At 42.2% G+C, this 20,515-nt stretch overlaps 2 protein-coding genes across 2 annotated transcripts in view; one reads left to right on the top strand and one right to left on the bottom strand.

The window, feature by feature from the left end:
- The window catches only part of fmn2a (formin 2a), a 59,659-nt gene extending 46,344 nt beyond the window's left edge, over positions 1-13,315 (top strand). The window contains exons 13-17 of the mRNA XM_033613128.2: positions 427-519; positions 8,342-8,393; positions 9,380-9,529; positions 11,945-12,026; positions 12,247-13,315. Of these exons, the coding sequence (XP_033469019.2) occupies positions 427-519; positions 8,342-8,393; positions 9,380-9,529; positions 11,945-12,026; positions 12,247-12,273 (404 nt within the window). The 3' untranslated portion in view covers positions 12,274-13,315. The remainder of the gene's footprint in view (positions 1-426; positions 520-8,341; positions 8,394-9,379; positions 9,530-11,944; positions 12,027-12,246) is intronic.
- A 798-nt stretch (positions 13,316-14,113) lies between these two features.
- Positions 14,114-20,194, bottom strand: grem2a (gremlin 2, DAN family BMP antagonist a). Its single transcript, XM_033613129.2, has 2 exons — positions 20,055-20,194; positions 14,114-14,826 (listed from the first exon to the last, which is right to left on the bottom strand). The coding sequence occupies exon 2, from the start codon at positions 14,823-14,825 to the stop codon at positions 14,247-14,249; it is 579 nt and encodes a 192-aa protein (XP_033469020.1). The 5' UTR covers position 14,826; positions 20,055-20,194; the 3' UTR covers positions 14,114-14,246.
- Positions 20,195-20,515: the final 321 nt, after the last annotated feature.

Below are 20,515 nucleotides of genomic sequence, written 5' to 3' on the forward strand. Positions count from 1 at the left end.
AGGACATCAGTAAGCAACACAGTGGAGAGAGCTCGCTGTGTACCTTTTTGGTTATGGCACCATATGGTCTATGAATTACCACTTGCCCAGTCTCGACCTCCCCATTCCCTTAAGCGCCTCATGGCCTCTCCACCTCGAAGGCACTTGAGCAGAGTTTGTGTATCCGTTATGTTTGCAGATAGAGCGTGACGATAAGTTCCCCCCCAGGATCAGACCGCAGGCCTTCCTGGTTTCTGGGGGTGCCTTATTAGTCATTATGGGTCATTATGTCTTTGCTGACACTTATTCAGCAGAATTTGGCAGAGATTTATCAAAACAGACTCAACCGGGGCAGAGTGCACTGTAGAGTTTGTAGTCACAACACAACGCTGGATAACTTATTGTTACTCTGAGAGACTTCATCATGATCATCTCTTGTTGTTTCAGCATGCTCAGCTGAGACCGAGAAAGTGTGCAAGTTGTCGTCTGAAGAGAACCTGCAGCCCTTTAAGGACAAGATGGATGAATTTCTCAGCCAAGGTGAGCCTGTTTTACAAATCAATTGAGGCTGATGGTTGATAAAACTTTCACTAGTCTCATTAAAGGATATTCTGTATTTTGAAAAACAACAAACAAGTGTTGTCTGTGTAGCCAAAGCTTATTGCTTTGTGCCATAGGCCTCCATTGTTTTCCTAAAGCCACTGAAAACATATCAGTGAGCCGCACTGTTGCGTTGGGTGACGTGTTCCTTCATAACCCTGAACATGGGCACTGTAGTTTATTTTGAGTCCTATAGCCACTGTTCTATTTACTTTTATTTGAGTAACAGCTAAAAACTTAAGTGTCAAGTTTATTCAGCCTTCTTATTCTGGCAACAGTCATGGCAGCAGGTTTTATGTTTTCGTTTGTCTGTCTCATTCTCATGAACGCGATATCTCAGGAACGACCTGAGGAAATTACTTCAAATTTGGCACAAACATCCACTTAGACTAAAGGATGAATTAGATTTTGGTGGTCAAAGGTCAAGGTAATTGTAACCTTACAAAGCAACTCAAAAAAGTAAATAATTCAAGAATGAATACGCTAATTAGGACAAAATTTCACACAAATTTATGATAGAATAAAATGTGATAAAATTCATATGAAAAGGTTAAAGGTTAACTTGCACTTGAGGACACAGGGTCTCAGGAAGATATTGAGTCTGGACAGACATGGATGTAAACTTCAACTTGATAGGTTGGTGAAGGCAAACAGCTGCAAGGTGGTAATGTTTAGTTTAGAGAATCAATGTATGTGTTAGTTTTGGTCTTTTCATGAGATTTGTTGACAAGAGGAAAACTGTAGAATATAGCTAGCCGTATCCTTTAAAAATGATGAAACAGGTGATGGTCAGACTGTTTTGAACATATGGTTTGCTCTTGTGTGTTACCATCAGGAGTTAAAACTTAAAGACGCAAATAATTTTTTCCTCCTGATTCAAAAAGTATTCTGCACTGGTGCACCCTCAGCATATCTAAGCTGAAAATGCATCTGTGGTGTGAGAGTACGGGCAGCAGCTCATCAATCAGAATAATGTAAGTCCTCTATGTCTGTAGACACATTTCCAAATCTGTTTCATGCAGTTTTTCTGGTTGATATACGCACACACACACAAGGGTTCACTGAGTGTTGTTTCCATAGGGACGTCTGTTTGTACCGCAGTGTATTGAATAACTCACTGTTATTGTTTCAAGTATTCCTATCTGCTTTGAGGGATTTTGACTGCACTTGGTAGCTGGCTCCTTTATCTCAACCTCTACCTTTTTATAAAACAGAGTACACCTTGCTTTGCCTCAAAGGGAGGTTTTAGATGGCCTAAAGTGAACCTGTCTTCCAGTCTGTTAAATTGACTGCAGAGCACAGAGCTGGATGCCTGAGAGGCTGGAATAAAACTGACTTGTTCGGTACCTGATCCTTTTCACTTAGTACTCTTGACGTCATGACATGTTTTTGTCATACATTTATCCTTTTTTTCTGCTGTTAAAAAATTTCCCTCAGTTCCTTGTCTTTATTTTTCCACTCTGTCTGCTGTCCTTTCTAATAACAAGGTCTTTTTTCTGTCAGAGGAATGAGAGATTAGAAGCACCCCGTTGCCTCTTTGACCTCGTCTCTCTTTCCATCACTGCTTCACTCCTATTAGGAAATCAAATAAACCTTCACAGCGAGGTGTTTACTAAGAGGGCTGTTAAAATGATGATGATGAAGTGATTGTAAATGATGAGCTTCCTCTTCCTTTGCCCATTTTATTCCGACAGAACTCTAAAGCCATGCTAGTGGCTCTGTGAGGCTGTATGCACAGCTGTGCACTGAGCTAAATGCTAATGTCAGCATGCTAAAAATGACAATGCTAACATGCTGATGTTTTACAGGTATAGTGTTTACCATGGTTACCATCTTAGTCCAGCGTGTTAGCATGCTAATATTTGCTACTTAGCACTAACAGTTGAGGATGATGGGAATGCTGTTAGTTTTCGAGGTAGTTGGTCATAAATTAAAATACTGGACAATTTAGAAATTCGATGAAAAGTCTAAGAATCACCAAAGTTCATCCTAAGCTGAAAAGGAATGTTTGCAACAAATTTCGTGGCAGTCCATCTAATGGCTGTTGAGACATTTCACTCTAAACAAACTGTATAAAAGAAGTGAACATAGCCACTGTGATGTCCGAATGGAGTTTTTTTGGGCAGTCAGAAGTGACCTTATTTGGATGAGAGGGTGGAGCTATGGAGGAGTGAGGGGCGAATATGATTGAGAACCTGAGGACACTGCCGTGGTAGCGACTTGTCAATCAGAGGTCAGCCATGCCTGAAAGCATACCCTGCTTTATCTTTTATTTCATTCTAAATGGGACCATAATTTACAAAATGAAGATCATGTTGTCCTGGAGAAGATGTGACACTAGCATCTGAGACCATAAATCTACTAGGATACTATTTCCTCTGGTAATAAATCAAGTGAGACATAGGGTCACTGCCATGTATACAGTCAGACGTCTTTTTGCATTCAATAGAGTTGCCCCCTACTGGCCACTAGGAAGAATGCAGGTCTAATAGAACAGAATAGAATGTCTATACTGTCATTGTATGAGTACAAGGACCTTGAATGCAACCTCCTCAGTGCAAAAATAGGTAAAGAAAGAGCTAATAAAAAACACTGACAAACAATATTGTAAAAAGTAAAAGTAAAACACTAATAAATATTACACCTTTGCTCTTACCGGAGTCCTTAGTCCTGTCGTGCTGGTGTGCTGTGTGGCCTGCTAGCTCAATAGCGTGTCCGGAATGAGTGAGTGAAACCAGGTCTCTGTGAATAACAGAATGCAACTGTCCTTGACGATCTTGTTTGTTGCAGTCTGCAGCCTCAGCTCGTCCAGCTTATTGGCAAGGGACCTGGCGTTGGTGAGAAAAATGCTAGGAAGCGGCAGTTTGTGTGGCTGATTGCGTAGTCTCGCCAGCGGGCCGGCTCTGCAGCCTGGCTTTTGCTTCCTGTCCCTGCGCCGCCTCCATCTCTTGCTGCGGGGATGGTGATCCACAGAGAACCCAAGGTCCTGGCTATGTCCGCTGGAATCTTGTGAGATTGGAGCAACTCAGTTGTAACATTAAACACCAATCTTGGAAAGACAGCTTTCACCTTCTATGCTCCATACCGCTGGAATAATCTACAGGAGTCACTGAAATTTAACAAACTCATTTCAATAGAGGCTTTCAAAGCTCTACTTAATGTCGCAGTCCCGAGCACTCAGTCATGTTCTTGTTATTCCTAGTCTGGCTGTCTATTTTATTCAGCATTTTATATTACTGTACTCGTTTACTGCATTATGTGTTGTGATATGTATTCTGAACTTTTTAACTTCTTAATCGTAGACTAATTCTTAGTCTGGTTTACTATTATATTTGGCACTTTACACTTATGTACTCTTGTATTGCATTGATGTGTTCTGACCTGTATTTTGAATTGTGCTCAATGCAGGGCATCCTTGAAAAAGAGAGCTTGCTCTCAATGGACCTCCCTGTTAAAATAAAGGCTTAAATGCTGCTCGCTCCGTTATCCTATCTTTAGGAGATTGTGCCTGCTGTAGATGTTGTTTGCCCAGCAGCATGTCGTCAGAAACATGTACAACATAAAAACATAAAAAAACAGCCACCAAAGCACCAAATGAGAGAGCACTGAGTAGCTGCATCTATGCGCACCGCCATCTTGTGCACATCGTTTGAAGGCGCCAATGTAAAAGAAGGCGCTTTTACATTGGCTTCACTTTTCAGACCCAGTGAAAACCCCTTGACCATAGACTATAAAAATAATGGATGTAGCCACTGTGTCAACACCCATTGGTTTTTGGACTCACATTTTGAAGCCTTGAGTTAAGCATTTTGGCCGTCGCCATGTTGGATTTTTGAAGCCAGAAGTGGCCAAATTTGGACGGGAGGGTTGAGCTCTGTAGAAACAAGGGGTGAGTCATAAACTGTGGTTACTTCTGTGTAACTTTAAGGCTTAATAAAACTTGGGTGATGGGTGAGTTATATAAAATTCACCTCCCGTACAGTTGTCATGAATGGGGAAATTCACTCTGAAGACCAAAAATGTTTCAATGTGGATTACTCACTATTGGAGCCAGCTGCAAGAAACCATTTGAGGAAGCACAGGTTTTGGCACGTTGGCTTCATTTGCTTTTGACTCAGAACCACAAATATTAACCTCATGCTGGTGCTAGATGAGAGGTTTCGTGCCAATCCATCATGTAAATGTGAGATGTTTCACTGGATAAATGGAAACTTTGAGGTGCTCTAGATGCTAGATGAAAAATAATGATCACCAAAGTCATTAGGATTCATCATCTGGGCACCATGGATGTCTGTACCAAATTTCATTGGAATCCATCTTGTAGTTTCAGAGATATTTCAGTCTGGACCAAAGAGGCTGACTGATGGGCCAATATTGCCATCCCTACGGTGCCATGCCACTAGCATTTTAAGTTGTGAGGGAGGCAAACAGCTACTACTATGTTTTTGTTCTCAATATTGTTAGGCAAAATCCACTGAAAATGTAGTCGTGTTTATCCGTCATGTCCACCAGATGTCACACAGACATGCTTTTTTCCCCTCCCTAATCTGACATCTACAACAATATTGGGATATTGCGTTCCACTTCAAAGGTGTAAGACTTAGTTTGTTATGCTTGTTTTAACATAACAAGCCAAATGTCATTCTTTTTGTAGCATAGGCTTTGACCTTGGCTACATTCAGTTGGCTGTGACCAATCTTTGTGAAGGACCCCAGCTCACAGGCCTCTCTCCCAACTGCTTTTGTATTCAGATGAGAGTATAATATATAGCATATGTTCTTCCGCGGTAATGCTCACTGTCCATTTTAAAGGAAGTCTGCAGATGAAAGCATCTCTCCCCATTTCCACCCCTCTCCCTTTCCTTTCTCCCTGTGTTTGAGAGAAATATGGGGGCTCTCTCTTTGATGCAAATGACGAGGTTTTTCCTCTGAGAGCACAATGTAAGCACCGTAACATGGACATGTGACTCAGAAGGCTCCAGACGGGATTCTTGGGGTTCCTCCACTGCGGCGGTGAAAAAAGAACAACAGCCAAATGTCTTATTTTTGTTATTTCTGTAATTTCTAAAAAGCCCGGGGTTAAACTGTTTCTGGCTCCACAGTTTAAACCGCTTTTGTTTATTTTCTGACCATGAAACTAACCACAGAATAACAGTGGGAGCGGACTTGTTGGAGCTTGGCTGTTTGGTCTAGCTCGATTTTCCCCGCTCGCTTCACAAATTCTCATGCATGCAGGCCTTTGATGGAGTCACTGTGACTAGCGAGAGAGCACTGGCCATGTGATAATCTGTTTCTGATGGACATAAAGATTAGTCAAGACTGATGTCTCCAACTCTGCTGCTTAGGATATGAAATCATGTAGCAAGATCATTGTTAAGATCATCATATATACCGCGTTATGGTAAAATCACACATTAAATAGACATGTCGATCTGTATCATGTCGACCCATATGATGTAATAACAGAACTGACATATTTAACTGATATTACTCAAGATATTCTTTAATATTTTGTTATAAAAACAGTGTTTATCAGTTCAGTCATCGTCTCCCACAATACCACATCGTCTAAAGCTCCTCTCACACATGCAGTCTATCCCTGAACTGCTCAGGAGCATTTCCTGCATGGGGTTGTGTGTAAATGGGGGCAGGGGTCGATATTCAGGAAGAGCCTTACTGCCAATTTCCAACCTCAAGACCTTGTAACATTCAGGAAAAATGCCATTACGGCCACGAGTGTCATGCACACACGTCAAGTTCACACGCATTAAGTTTGCATTCACTGGTCAACTAAAACTATAGAATTAAAGGATGTTTTGCTGCTTTAGTAGCAATATACAAAGAAAAACATAAAGACTACCGCGGGGAGCTACCAACATCTTTAGCATTGTCGCCTCACAGCAAGATGGTTTCTTGCTCGAACCCCAAGGTGGGGGAGCCCCTCTGTGTGGAGTTTGCATGTTCTTGCTGTGTCAGCGTGGGTTTTCTCCGGGTACTCCAGCTTCCTCCCACAGTCCAAAGACATGCAGGTTAACTGGTGACTCTAAATTGTCCGTAGGTGTGAATGTGAGTGTGAATGGTTGTCTGTCTCTATGTGTCAGCCCTGTGATAGTCTGATGACCTGTCCAGGGTGTACTCTGCCTCTCTCCCAATGTCAGCTGGGATAGGCTCCAGCCAGTGACAAGCACTTAAAGGGTTATGTCCCTCTGATAAAAGACACTTTCATGGTGATCTGTAATATGTTTTGCATTTACGCCAAAAACATCACTTGTCTTGCAAACTTCTCGAATATTAAATACATTACAAGATAACTGGCAGCGGACGGAAACAGCTCTTCCGCAGCGCACACGTGCATCTGGCCTCACCCCATCTTCTTCGTCTTCTGTTAAGTTTTATGGAAGTTGTCGTCCACAAGTGTTGCTTTACTGCCATCTGCTGGCCTCACCCTTGCACCATTTATTCCGCTACGCCATGGCAATACGGAAATGTTCCTGAATGTAGTGCATGTGTTAATGGTGAAGATTACTAGTGGTGCTTCAGGGTTTTAACAGAAGCAGATGAGATCATAGTTAATCATACTGAATTCATATTGAGTTGTTCAGCAAAAAGTTTATCGAAAGGGTCGACGTTTTTCTATTTTAATTGATTTTCAGTTTTTCTAGAAAATAGATTTTACACGACTCAGAATTTTCCAGTTCAGTATTAAAGTAAATGATAAGTAGCATCCTAAAACATCTTTCCCAAAGGAACAAAGCCCTGATATTAAGATGCCTCTCCCAAGCCCTTTTCCTATTATTTCTCAATTTGTCATCATTTATTGATGAGCCATCAGCAGAGAGAGAGAGACGCAGCGTGATTTAGCACTGTGGAATGGTAAAGCACAGCGCTGGTTTCAGCGGGTTCGTCTGAGATCTTTAGATGTGGCTCTGGCTTCAATTACACATAGCAACCAGATATTCCCAGGATAAGAGCAGAACACAGATTTGTGCCAGGACAGATTCTCTGTCCCATCTACTGTCACGTCTGTCTTGGAAAGCCATGAGGAGGGCCATAGGTCATTTCTGATCATTTGACAGTTTAAGGCAGCAGCAGCTTACAGATAATTGACCTTGAGGGGTCAGCGAAGCGGTGTGGGAGAGAATGCAATGTCTAAGATAAAGACCAGGGAAAAAAATACAGCTGGATTGACTCTGCTATGATATATTTGAAAATGGATCTGAAATTTGATAAGTAGTAACCTGCAGCGTTCCGCTGACTGAGGCTGTCATATTTCACTGCTGTTCTCTTATATCATGATTTACATCCCAGTCAAAATGATCCTGATGGCCCACAGAGATAAATGTTGTGGCCTGCTGGAAATATGTCCTAATGTGTACCATGGTGTCCAACTCCCAGTTTTCTTACCCTCTTGCTGTCTCTCTTTCACTCTCTTACACCTCTCTCACACAGTCATCTGTCTCCATTCGACGTTACACTGCACAAAGAAGCACTTGTCCTGCGCGCTACACTACTCATTTGTCAGTTGTGCAACAGCGGACAATCCAACACTTAATAACCCGGTGGCACGGCGCTGACCTTAAAGATGCCTGTTGATTTAAGTGATGGTGACATGTGGAATCCTCCTATGTACATGTTGCACTGTGGGTGAAGGATGTATTTTCTGATGTAACAGGAAATCCTGAATCGGTCCTAATCCCTAATTTAATCCTGTATTTACTTATGCACAGCTCTTTCCTTTTATCAAAACGTGCCTTCTTTTACAGCCAAAACCGAACTGGAAACACAAGAGAAGCAGCTGGCAGACACTCAGAAGATGTAAGAGCTTTCTTTTTCTTTAAACATCTTCCTTCACCTTAAACGCAAACGCACTCCCCTCTGTTCCATTTCAGGGGTTTTGCATTTGATCTTTTCTCAAGCGTCAAAACAGCGATCACAGTTGTGAATTTGAAAGCAAAGTCAGCACAGGATAATGGAAGCCAATCCGGTTTGAAGTGAGATATTCTCACTGCAGTGAAGAAACATAATCTGACTGCTTTGTCAATATTTAGGAGTCCTGGTTCCTTCAGTTACATGGAAGGTGCAGGCCATCATGCCAGGCCTTCTGTAGACGGGAGGCCCCCTGTGCGGTGTCTGTGTTGTTTATCTAAGCGGAGCGAGAGTAGACAGCCTTGGCTCCAGGCTTCTGTTACTGCTGGCTAGGAATGTGTTCCTATAGCACACTCCAAACAAAGAGACCCCAACCTGTCCACTGTATTGATCCACTGCAAATGGCCGCCACATTTAACACTTTAACATGTGTCATCCCCTGCCGTACGCACGCTCTCCTGTTGCTAGATTTGTCTTTGTCTGCTTGTTGAACATCTTTTTTCCTTCCCCTCTTTCCTCACCCATGCTTACACATACTGTGCAGTATGTGCGTGTATGTGTACACAAACTTACACTGAGGCTTATTCACATGAGGGAGAGGAGTGGCAAAACTAAACACTGTATATTAGATGTATTAGAGTTTTATTTTTAGTCCTGGAATTTAATTTGTAAGAAAAATCCGAACGCTGCTTTAGAGGCAGTAATTCCATTTTGTGTGCTCTGTTCTTTTCTAAAATGCACAGTCATCATTGGTTTGTGTTTTTTACGTTACTCTACTATTAAATCTCTGAAAAAGCATATTATTCCAAGATTAACTTTCATATTTTGCATATTTGCTCAGCACGGCCAAGTTTCACAACAATCAGTGTAGGTTTCTGGAATTTCATGTTGTAATAGTTTGGTCTTGAAGTAATGTTTTTGTTCTCTTTCCTCAGCTTCTTGGAGTTGTGCGTGTCCTTCTCAGTTAAACCCAAGGCAGGAGAGAAAGAAGTCTCTCCCAACACTTTCTTCTCCATTTGGCACGAGTTTTCCTCTGATTTTAAAGATCAATGGAAAAAGCAGAATAAGCTGATGTTACAGGAGAGGTAAGAATATGATGACGAGTTTCCTGTTTCAGAATGCGACATTATACTTGAAACCTTCTTCTGACTGAACCTACTGGCCCTAAAATCTTTCATTTTTTCTGTGTCTTTGGGAACAGTTCACCATGCTCTGACCTTTAAAATGTCATTACAGATACACTAATGTTCCTACATTTAGATGTTTCCCCAAGCCAGAATTCCCGAACCATTAATAACTTGCAGTACATCTCGTGTTCACTGAAGATCCTATCAGATTCATTCAAATTCAGGAAGGGAAAAGAGGTTAAATGACCCAAATCTTTGTCCTCACCCCAGTAATGAAAAGAACACATGCAGCATCCAGTTAGCTTCCAGTGGTTTGATGAATATAAAGATAATGTTGCATATGTCAACAAAAAGCAAATTGGTCCATTATGCCAAATGAAGATTGGATTGTGATATGTATTTGTAAAAGAAGCAAAATGTCACAAGCTTTGCTTGTTCAGTAGGAAAGAGTAAAAACACATTTGAAAGCATTAACTCTTTGCCCTTTGCCATCGGCAATCATCCCAGTTCTCTCTCTGCTGGTTTTTCAACCCAGTCGCCAGAGATAAAGTTGGCATTGTTCATTTCTGCAAACCAAGTATATGTTACATTTGTACGTTGTTATATAGCAGATACGTTGAAACTTTAAGTCTCTTTACCTTTGAAGAAGTAGTTTAGGTGCAAAAGCACATGGTTATAGTTCAAAAAAGATCATGTTGTGACTTAAAATACCCAGTTTTGGTGGCACTATTCCAGCTGAAATGCAGTGATGTCTGGGTATAAGAACAAAAAACACTTTTCTGGTCTCTATCCCAGGATTGCAGCAATATTTCTGTTAAAAAACAACCTTTGCAGGGTGCCCAGTAGCTCAGTGGGGAGAGTGGGTACCCCATGGTTAGATTCCAGGCTCTGGCCCTTTGCTGGGGGCAGGACGTCCCCTCTCTCTCCCTCCTTCACGCTTATTCTATTCTGTCTTATAAGGACATAAAAAAGCCATAAAATAATCTTAAAAAAAATTCTGTTAGTGGCACTATCTTGTCAGGAAAAGCAGCAATGCCCCACTAAAAAACTACTGCTTTACATGGCACTATCTCAAGTAGAAACACAGCTAAGGGTCGATTAAAACGCCCAGTTTGGTGCCACACTGCTGCAAAAAAATGCAGCAGTGTATCACTACAAAACACCCAGTCTGGGTGCCACAATCACCTCTGGAAATGCCATCATGCCTTGGTGGCAATATTCCAGTGGAAAATGCAGTGATGTCTCAGTACAAAGACAAAAAAGACACTTTTCTGGTCTCTATCCCACAAATGCAGCAATTCTTCTGTTAAAAGACCTTTGTACAGTGCCAGTAGCTCAGTGGGTAGAGCAGAGACCCCATGGACAGAGGCACTGTCCTTGCCACAGTGGCCACAGGCTTGATTCCAGCCCCCAGCTCTATATTGCATGTTGTACCCTGTCTCTCCCTCTTTCAGGCTTGTTCTATCCTATCTTATAAGGCATAAAAAAGCCCTTTTAGTGGCACTATCTCGTCTGGAAATCCAGTGATGTCTCGCTGAAAGAAAAGCTTTTTATGGCACTATCTTGTTAGGAAATGCAGCAATGTCTGACTAAAAACCTACTGCCTTTCATGGCACTATCTCCACTACAAACACAGCTATGCGTTACTAAATAAACAGCCATGTTTGGTGGTTAAAAGCTGCTGTAAACGCGCCGATGACTCACTAAAAAACAACCTGTTATGTTGTTTGGTGGTCTCGAAGATTGGCCTTCAGCTTGGCAGATGTCTCGCTTAGGTGTCATGCCATCCATCATCCCCTCTGCCTCCATATTACAAAGTCAGCTCATACACATCACTCTAGAAACGTTGATGTTATGTGTATAAAATGTACATATGTATCATAGCCGTGATTTTCAGAAACATACAATGCCATAATTTCTTCTGGCAGCTGAGCTGGGTTTTCAGACTCCACTGGAATTATAGATGATGATGCTCACCTGTGGGGACATGCAAACATGCAGCGCTGGCACACACAGTAGCCATGTAATGAGTCAAGGCAGGATTCATGTCTGTTGGTATAAATTGTTCTACACACTCAATGCCAACATGCTGATCATTTGTCTTTTTAAAGCACAAATGAGTAGTGACACTGCTGGCTCTCTCCGTGCAGCAGCGAACTGGAGTGAGTCATTTCAATGTAGGAGGACTGGCTCTTTGACAAACCGAGATCATTACATCCAAATACCACATGACCATAGTCTGGATGACCCAAGCTGGATTTTTTTGTACTGCATCTTCCCTTTTTTTATGGTGAAATAGTGAAGTTAAGCAGCAGTTATTTGCTTTTGAGGTCTCCACTGGATAGCTGATGGTTATTACTGGTGTTATTTCAGGGTCAAAATGGCTGAAGAGTGCTTCAAACAGGCCAAGGAGAAGGCTTCCTACAACGTGAAACCCAAACATGCAACTGGAATAGTGAGTCCGTACACTTCTTGTCACAGTTACTATTATACTGTCTCATCTGTGCTTTTATTTGTTGATTAAGCTCCAGCAGAGCCGACCCTCTTCTTTTTTCTTCCCCTGGTGCAAATTGTCTCCTCCCTCCAAACACTTGTCAGGGTGTTGAAGAAACAACACTCAATGAGTGCCAGTGCTGCCAGCTGTAAATAACTCAGGCCTGTTTCTTATTCCGCAGAAAGCAAAGCTGGGTCAGAAGATCTGAAGCACAGAACGGAAAATTATCATCACCCAGCCTACTGCACAAGCACTGTTTGTACAATCTAACGTGACTCATCAGTCACTTTTACAACATGTATTTTGCTTCCGGTATTTGTTTTCAGTTGATTTAGACCTGTTGTTTATTGAGAGTTGGTTCAAAGTGGATATTATATTGTTTAAAAGTGGACTGAATAATGACATTCTCAGCCACCCTTTCATAGTGCTCGCATAATTAAATGAAATACTACTACCAAAAGACATCCGTGGGCTGGGATGATTAAATGCGGTTGAGTCATTTACTAGAAAATGCCAGAAAATGCTCTGTGGAGTCTGAAATTTGTAATAACAATATATCCAAGCTTTTTTCAGAGTTTTATAAGCCATATGAAGCCTATTTTCTTTTTTAGTACAATTCCCAAGCCTAGTTTACTTGGAAGGCACGAGCACTTCCTCTTTATATCTCCCTTAATGGTGAAAAGCAAAGAATTTTATAACATTTCTACACGGTAGTTATGAATCACCTGCCAGACAGGAAGTGCCTTATCGCACAGTGGAGGGGTCAAGTCAGTGCTGCAGAGCAGAGCTGACTTTTGAGACATATCATCTGTAATTATGTTACATAGAAATCTGTTTTACATAGCCGGAAACATGACAGATGTTCCTTTTTTTAATAGTTTCATCAAGTTTGTTTCAGAGTGTAGTGATAATTATACATATGTTTCACATCTCTGTTGTGGTTTAGTTTGTCTGTTCATTAAAAAAAAACACGCATACCTTAGCGGTGTCATCTGCTACAGACCGACTATTGTTTATTCAGCATCATCAACATGCTTTGTTTCAAGCAAAATCCTATGCAGTTAGTTTTGCCTTTCCTACATGTGTGTGTACGAACTACCATAATGCAAATGGAGCAATAGGACCATGTGACGTGACGTTCATGTGCAATACCAACAATGTGTTTTGACTGAATACCCTTGACCATGAAAAAATATATTTATTGAGTAAAAGAAATGACAAATTTTTAATAAAAAATCTGCTGTTGCTGATTTTCTTCTGTTTGTGATTTAACCATGATATGAAGTACACATGTACATGCAGTCTGAACACCACTGTTGTTTTATATGAAATAGATTTAATATACTTTTCACAGACATACTTACACACATACATAAAATATATATATCCTGTATATATTGCATTGCACCTCCATTACACATGCTGCAGTATGTTTTTCCTACTGGCTAGTATATTTGTGGCAGATGTATACAGCCAGGTTTGTGTCCGAGCAGGTGGATGCCACTGGTCGTTTCTGTGTTGCTTAGTGTTTCTTGAAATCTTATCCTTGACATCAGCTTGTGTGTCGTTTCAGACATCATAAAAGTTAAGGAAAAGATACAGGACAACAGATACAAGACATCTACAGTTTAAAACATTGACGGCACACTGTGTAGTTACTGTAGATCCACCTGCAGGAAAACATGTCATATTACAGAAACTTTTTAAAGAGGTCACACTATTTCTACAGTTTCTTTAAGACACTGAATTATCAGCAGTATCCATAATGCTTTGCGGTTTTAGAACTCAAAGGCACTCCCGTAACTCCTTTTTCAAAAAGGAACATAGTGACAGATGTACAAATAGCCAGGTAGATATGAACTTTTTGAAGTAACAGAGGAACAGCTTGTTTATTGTTGTTGAAATTTGGCTGCTTCATCATCAGTGTCTCTTGCACAGCCACTTGAATCAGTCTCTTTCAGCAGCATCAGCTTGCCAACATGGCTGCTAGTCTCTGATTAAATCATTGTCGAGCCTTTGTTAAGTAATACCAGTTCCGTGTTTCATGTCATTTTATTGTGGGACAAGCCATTATTTGTACAACACAATGCAGAATAGTTCAACATGAAGCCAGTCCTTGTTTGGCAAAGTTTGTGACATTCTGCCTTCTCCTCAAGTGTTTTTTATCTTTCAAGTCCCTCCTCACAGTTTCCCATGGCCGCTCACTTCCACCGACATGCAGCGACACTGTTTGACCCTCTGCACCTTGCGGTGTCTGAAGGGGGGCTGCAGGTCTGGGCAGTCCAGCTGCACTGTGAGCTGTGTGATGCGGTGTGGCCTGCAGAAGGAACAGGACTGGAATGGCTCCTGGGCCTTGTTGTGGCTTTTCCTTCCAGAGCCTGAGGCTTGGCCTCGATTCTGGCCCTGACCCGAGCTGGGGCCCATATGGCGGGGGATGTAGAAGGAGTTGCACTGGCCATAGCAAAAACGGTTGACCACAGTGCGGCTGCGGCAGCCCTCCTCGCTGATAGTCTGACGGAGGGGTTGGGTCTTGCACCAGTCTCTGCGGAGGTAGCGCCGCTCTGTCACCACCAAGGCCTCTCGGCTGGAGGATAGCACCTCTGGTTTCTGCTGCAGTAGCCGATGGTGACGTTCTGAGGACAGGTTCCCTTTGGTCTTGTACGGGGATGGGATGGATCCCTGGGGCCGGTGCTTTTTGGTCTCTGCTGTGATGCAGAGCACCCCAGCCAGTATGACCGGGATAGTTATTCTCCACAGCATTCTGAAAAGAGAGAAGCACATTACTATGCATTACATTTCTAAACTGAAAAGATGACTTCTGAAGAACTGAGCACCTGTGGTCACATGAACAGAATCTAGAGTGAGTGAGTGAAACTGAGGCTGGTGTGACACTTTGAGGCAGTATGTGACAATACATCACAGTCAGACTGCTGTGAACATATCAATACTGCCAATCATGTTTGCAGTTGTGTGAATGTGTATTCACGTTGAACCACCTTTGCAGTCTGGCCTTCCAGGCATCATTGAGGAAATGAATCCATCACCAGGGCCCCCATTTGTCAGCATCTCTGTGTCATTACTTCTATTTGCTTTCCTCTCGGCTACGCAACTCTTCCAAAAATAAACAAAGCCCTGCCATCAAAGGATACACTTAAACACCCATAACGAGAAGGGGAAGTTGATTTTATTGGTCCCGTCGCCGGGTAAAATAATTAGGGCTTTGCTTACTTTAGTCATGAACTATGCCGCAGATATGTAAACAGGCATTAGAGAGGCCCATCTGCATGTTATTAGGGGAAGAGTTGGGGAACTCTACAGTACCCTTTGGGAGTCCACTCTCCTACTCTTTGGTGATATACTATGCAGCAAACTGAACTGGGAATGACCCATAGTGTCCATAATCACCATAATGCAAAAAGAAAGACAGCACGATCTAGAGAAATGATTCCTTAGCCATTCAGGATGGAGTATCCGCCCGTGTGCATGCTGTCAGTATTTGCGCCAGCACATTTTTGACCATCACTCAAGCATCTTTTCAGCAGATGTTGCTCTTGACAAGCGTTGCATGACATCAAGTCAGAAATTCTGACAGAGAACCAAACTGCCTCAAGGCCATTGGCTGCTCCTATTTGCAGACTCTTCTTTGCTGTGCAAATTTGTATGTTCCCTTTCTCCTTTCCTGGACCTGAAACTCACACTGACATGGAACAAATTACTTTATCATAATCCACTTTGTTTTTTGCCTCCTTTTTTTCTGCCCTTGACCCTGAGGTTACGGCAGCTCTGTCCGGGCTGCACGAGCACTCAAGTCTGAATATCACTGTCCCTGCGGCACTTAACGTGAGCTAGGCAGCAGCTGTTTGTCCATCAAGCAGAGGTCTAGTTCATTTCTGATCAGATTTTTTCTATAGTTTATCAAGCGATATGTTGGAGGTACAAAGACACAGAAGATCTACTTCATTTTGTAATGCTTTCTTGTGCAAATCTGATCTCTCCTATTTATTTTTGTGTTTTGTTTTCCTCATTAAGAGATCAAACCTGTGCAGAAAAGACAATATTTTGTACTCTGTGTACACTCTGCCAAGAAATCAGATGTGATCCATGCTTACAATCAAGTCTATTATTGATATTTGCTATTTTCCATCTGAGGATGTCCAGAAGACAAATGCATCATGATATCAATTTTCAATGAGAGCATCACTGGGAACTGATTTTATTTTATTTTTTTGCCGAACATAACTCCTCAAATATCGTAATCATGATGGAAACTGCATTTCAGATCAGCGCTTCTTCTGGAGGAAGACATTTTTGCATACACGCACAAGCCAGCATGCACACCCACCCATCATAAGGTTAGAATAACTTAACCAAAGACTCCCGCTGGGTCCTTCCACCACCTACTGCATCAGGGAGTCATGACCCCTCTCCATCTTCCAGTGATCTACCTTCCATGTATAACACAGTCTCATTTGTCTTGAGCTGCTCCATCTCTTTCCTGCTGACTGGGTATTTAAATGCATGAACCCCTGGTCAGGGGAACAGGCTCTGCTTCTGTGTGCAGGCTCTTGTTCTCTGTTTCCCTGTTCACCCACTGTCCATCGTTTAAAGAGGCACCCTGTGACTCTGGTGAGCAACAGCCTGCAAAGCCCCTGGGACTTTTGAGGGATGGCCTGACCGACTGTGTACATAGGGCATGACAGATGGCCTATACAGCCAGCAGCGGTGCTCCCTCTCCACTCCCAAACTCTGCTTAAGTATGATAGTGCCGGCCATGCTAAGCTATCCTCATTAATCTCTGCAGCAAGACAAATTGCGGTTTTGGGGTAGGGATTCAGGGGCTTCGGGGGGAGCTCCTGAGGTGGTTAGTGGTTGGGGTCGGGGAGATTGAAGGAAAGGGCCTGAAGAGATCGAGGGGTTTGGGACAGATGACCTACTGGGAAACAAAACCAACATAACTTGGCTTCATGCACGGTATATGCCCTTCTCCCACAACTGTATATCTCTCCACAAGCTGTTTGTCTCTATATTTCTTTCCCTCCCCATCTGTCTCTTTCTGTCACTCTATCTGTCTGTCTCTCCCTGATGTACAGCACCAATCATCACAGAGTCCCAGAGACGGAAGGAGACTGTGGTTTCGTGTGTTAATGCTGAGGCAGAACTGAACCGGACCTTTCTGTCTGCTAAACACTAATATTGTCCACAAACACAGCTTTATGTTTTACCAGAACCACAAATACTTGGGGGGACATGCTTCACTGAACTGTGGCAGACCTTGGTTCCAAAATTCAGACCTCTAATGAAATTACAAATACCAGAAACAAATACCAGAGAGACTGCTGAGCTAGACACAAGCCTTTTTGAAAACAACTATTATCATCAGTGGGAACTTGTTATGTTTTGTTTTTCACAATGGCATTATAATACCATGGTAATGTTCTCTGTGTGGATAACAATGGCTCTTTTTTCCCCTCAAATCTCAAAGTGAAATGAAAAACAAAATCAGTCATGAAAATCTCCAGCCGAGATGCCTAAATATTTGAATATTTCAGATTTTCGGTCGTTAAATAATTGAAAAAGAAACAAGAATCCTTTCAAGGCTTAAAAATGTGTGCGCACAGATGTGCTTCCACTAAACCATGTGAAACATCTTCCCAGCATGTCTTCAAAGGCAGGTTAAAACAAACAAAACCTGATGCCTCAATTATTGGTGCGTCAGAAAGTCTCATACACAGACTGGTAAGTGCAGTTAATTACAGTAGAACTGCATTTAATTCACCGTGCAGCTCAAACCTCAATCACACAAGGGTAGCTGCGCACACACACATACGTGACCACACACATGTGTGTGCGCACACACACACACACACACACACAGAGGCAGACTCAAGCACACATACACAGGATATAAAGAGGGAAAGAGAGGTAAATGAAATGTTTTCACTTGGAGCCAATTACACAAAGAGGAACCATGTCATTATCTGCATTTGCGGATTCTATTTTCCCAAACTACGCTCGGCTGTTGGCTCATTAACAGTTGTGGGGGTGGGGGGGTCCTTTCGGGGGCTTTTCTGTGTAAATGTGTCTAATGCCAACATTGCCAGGAGGCTGCTTTAGGCAGTTTGGGCAGCCATTTGTCACCACAATCCATCTTGATAATGACTAGCAGCCCATATATAATGCTTTCCAAGCTAAGTACTGGCAAGAATGTAAGGCAACTCCTTCGCCTCAGCAACATTAAGTGCTTTAGAGGAGGATGAGAGGCAATTAGAGATGCTATGATAGTGCAGGGTTTCTCATTTCAGATCAGGATGACACTACTTAGCTTCAGTGATTAACACCACCTTCCATTTGAACTTAAAGTGGAATTTGTTTGTTTAATCCCTTAACATACAGATTTCCCCTTTGGTTTCCCCTTAAGTAGCTTCCACGTTGCTAAAATGGCCATATTTCACACTGTCTGACAGAATTACATTCTGTATCAGCTTGTTCCAGATCTTTTTGATCCTATACATGTTTACGAATGAAACATTGGAGCCAAATACTTTTTTTATGGCTTCACCATCCATCAAATAGAAATATTCTTGCTCAGTGTTTGGCTGCTCAGCATGAGTTTGCAATGACTGGCGCACCAGCAGGCCTCTGCGTGTTAAGGGGTTTAAAACCGGTTCTTTTAATCCATATTTTGCTCACAAGCAAGGTGAATGTTCTGTTGGTCTGAGAAAGGTTTATTTTAACACAACTGGCCAAAACGCGGCATTAATCTGCCATTTTAATCCGCTTTCCTCTGTGTTTTCTTAGTGCCTGCTCATCATGTGTAAAGCGTAAACTTCACGTGTTAAGAATGTCATTAAGGCTTCTGTGAAACGCCAGTTTTACTATCTTTAGAGGCTTACAATGAAGTGTTTTCTGTTGCTAAAGAAACTGTAATGTGTCTGCATGCTAAATCCTCTTTGACATCAGAGCGGACTGTACAAGGTGGTGCAGTCACCGGAGCCGTAAGAAGGATCAGAAGGCAAACTCCCCACTGTTCACTGCACGCATACTGCAGGAACACACACATATGTTCACACAGCAACTCGGATACACATCACTGCACACATGACTGTACACAAATACATAAATGATGCAAAAGTGAGCAAGGATATACACCTGTACACCTGAACAGAGAGGAGAAGAATAGATATTATTACAGATTCACTGTGCACACTAACATCATTATCTCTCTTTTTTCATATTCACTGCAGAAACTGAACTGGCTCTTAATCTCACTGAGATGTGCAGTACAACACGCTGTCATCACTCACTAATTCTCTCACTCACAACACTAATTCCCTGGAACCTCCAGCCACTAATTATAGTAATTTAGTAGACACTTTTATCCAGAACACCTTACAGCACTTTGAAGGCGTATATTTTTTACTATGGGTGGCCCCAGTGGGAATCAAGCCCTGACTGCTGGCAGAAATACTAAATAGCTGTACAACTACTGCTGGTCGGATTACATGGTTCTGTGCTTAGTCATTCAGAGACTCACTGAGTCACTCAGTCTCACTATATCAGTCGGTCTTTTACTGCCCACTTGTTCGGCACGCTCATGTGGGATATGTCGCACCAGCACTCACTTAGCTACACTTATTTCAGTAAATCCAAATGGTGCATGGTACTTTCAATCACTTTTCCCTTGAATAAGATCCAAAGAATGTTCATCTCTACAGCATTTATTGCTGTTTTAAAATCCTGTTATTTCAAATGAAAATTCAGCCGGTGACATGGGGTGAGTTATGAGTCCACGTGTATCAGCTTGCATCAAAAACTTTCTTGACTGACATGCCATTAAAGTGTAATCAGTGCATGCTATTTGCTATGGTACTTGACATTTTAAAATACCCATAGAAAGTTCTTGCAACCTATTGAAAGCGCCCCTTTGGCTCTTAAATAAAATGTTAAGTAGGTGTTAAAGCGGTGAAGCATAAATTATGGGTTATGTACCTCTCACCACAGGGCGCAGCGGGACAGTAATGCGTCAAGGATGCAGTCAAGGGAGGTTGTCCACCTTCAGTGGTCCTTGCGTCCGCTTCCAGGTTTCGGTTTCCATGGCAACATAATCTGTAGTATCCTCAGGCTTGTCCTTGCTCCTCTTTTCTCCCCCCTCACCAGAAAAGTTTCAAAGTCTTGGAGACAATCAGTTTTCCATCTCGCTGGACAAGATGTGTCTCTTTTGTTTCTTTCTCTCTCTCAGTCTAACTTTGGCTGTTTAGTCTTTTTGTTTGCTGTTTTACTAGAGAAGCTCCAGGTCTCAGTCACAGTAAGCTCTTATCTTAGTGCTGTGGAGCCTGTCTGTAGTCTGTCTTTGAGAGTGTTTGACTCACTGTAAAGCCTGCCTTAGTTTGAATCCCCACCACCCCCTTCCCTCCTCAAGACTGGGAGGGTTTATCCTGTTGGTCATTGTG

This window comes from Epinephelus lanceolatus, chromosome 17, assembly GCF_041903045.1.
Source record: "Epinephelus lanceolatus isolate andai-2023 chromosome 17, ASM4190304v1, whole genome shotgun sequence".
Taxonomy (NCBI): domain Eukaryota; kingdom Metazoa; phylum Chordata; class Actinopteri; order Perciformes; family Serranidae; genus Epinephelus; species Epinephelus lanceolatus.

Bases quoted from the DNA above. Each gene is read 5' to 3' on its own strand.
- grem2a (XM_033613129.2), bottom strand. From the start codon at position 14,825: ATGCTGTGGAGAATAACTATCCCGGTCATACTGGCTGGGGTGCTCTGC.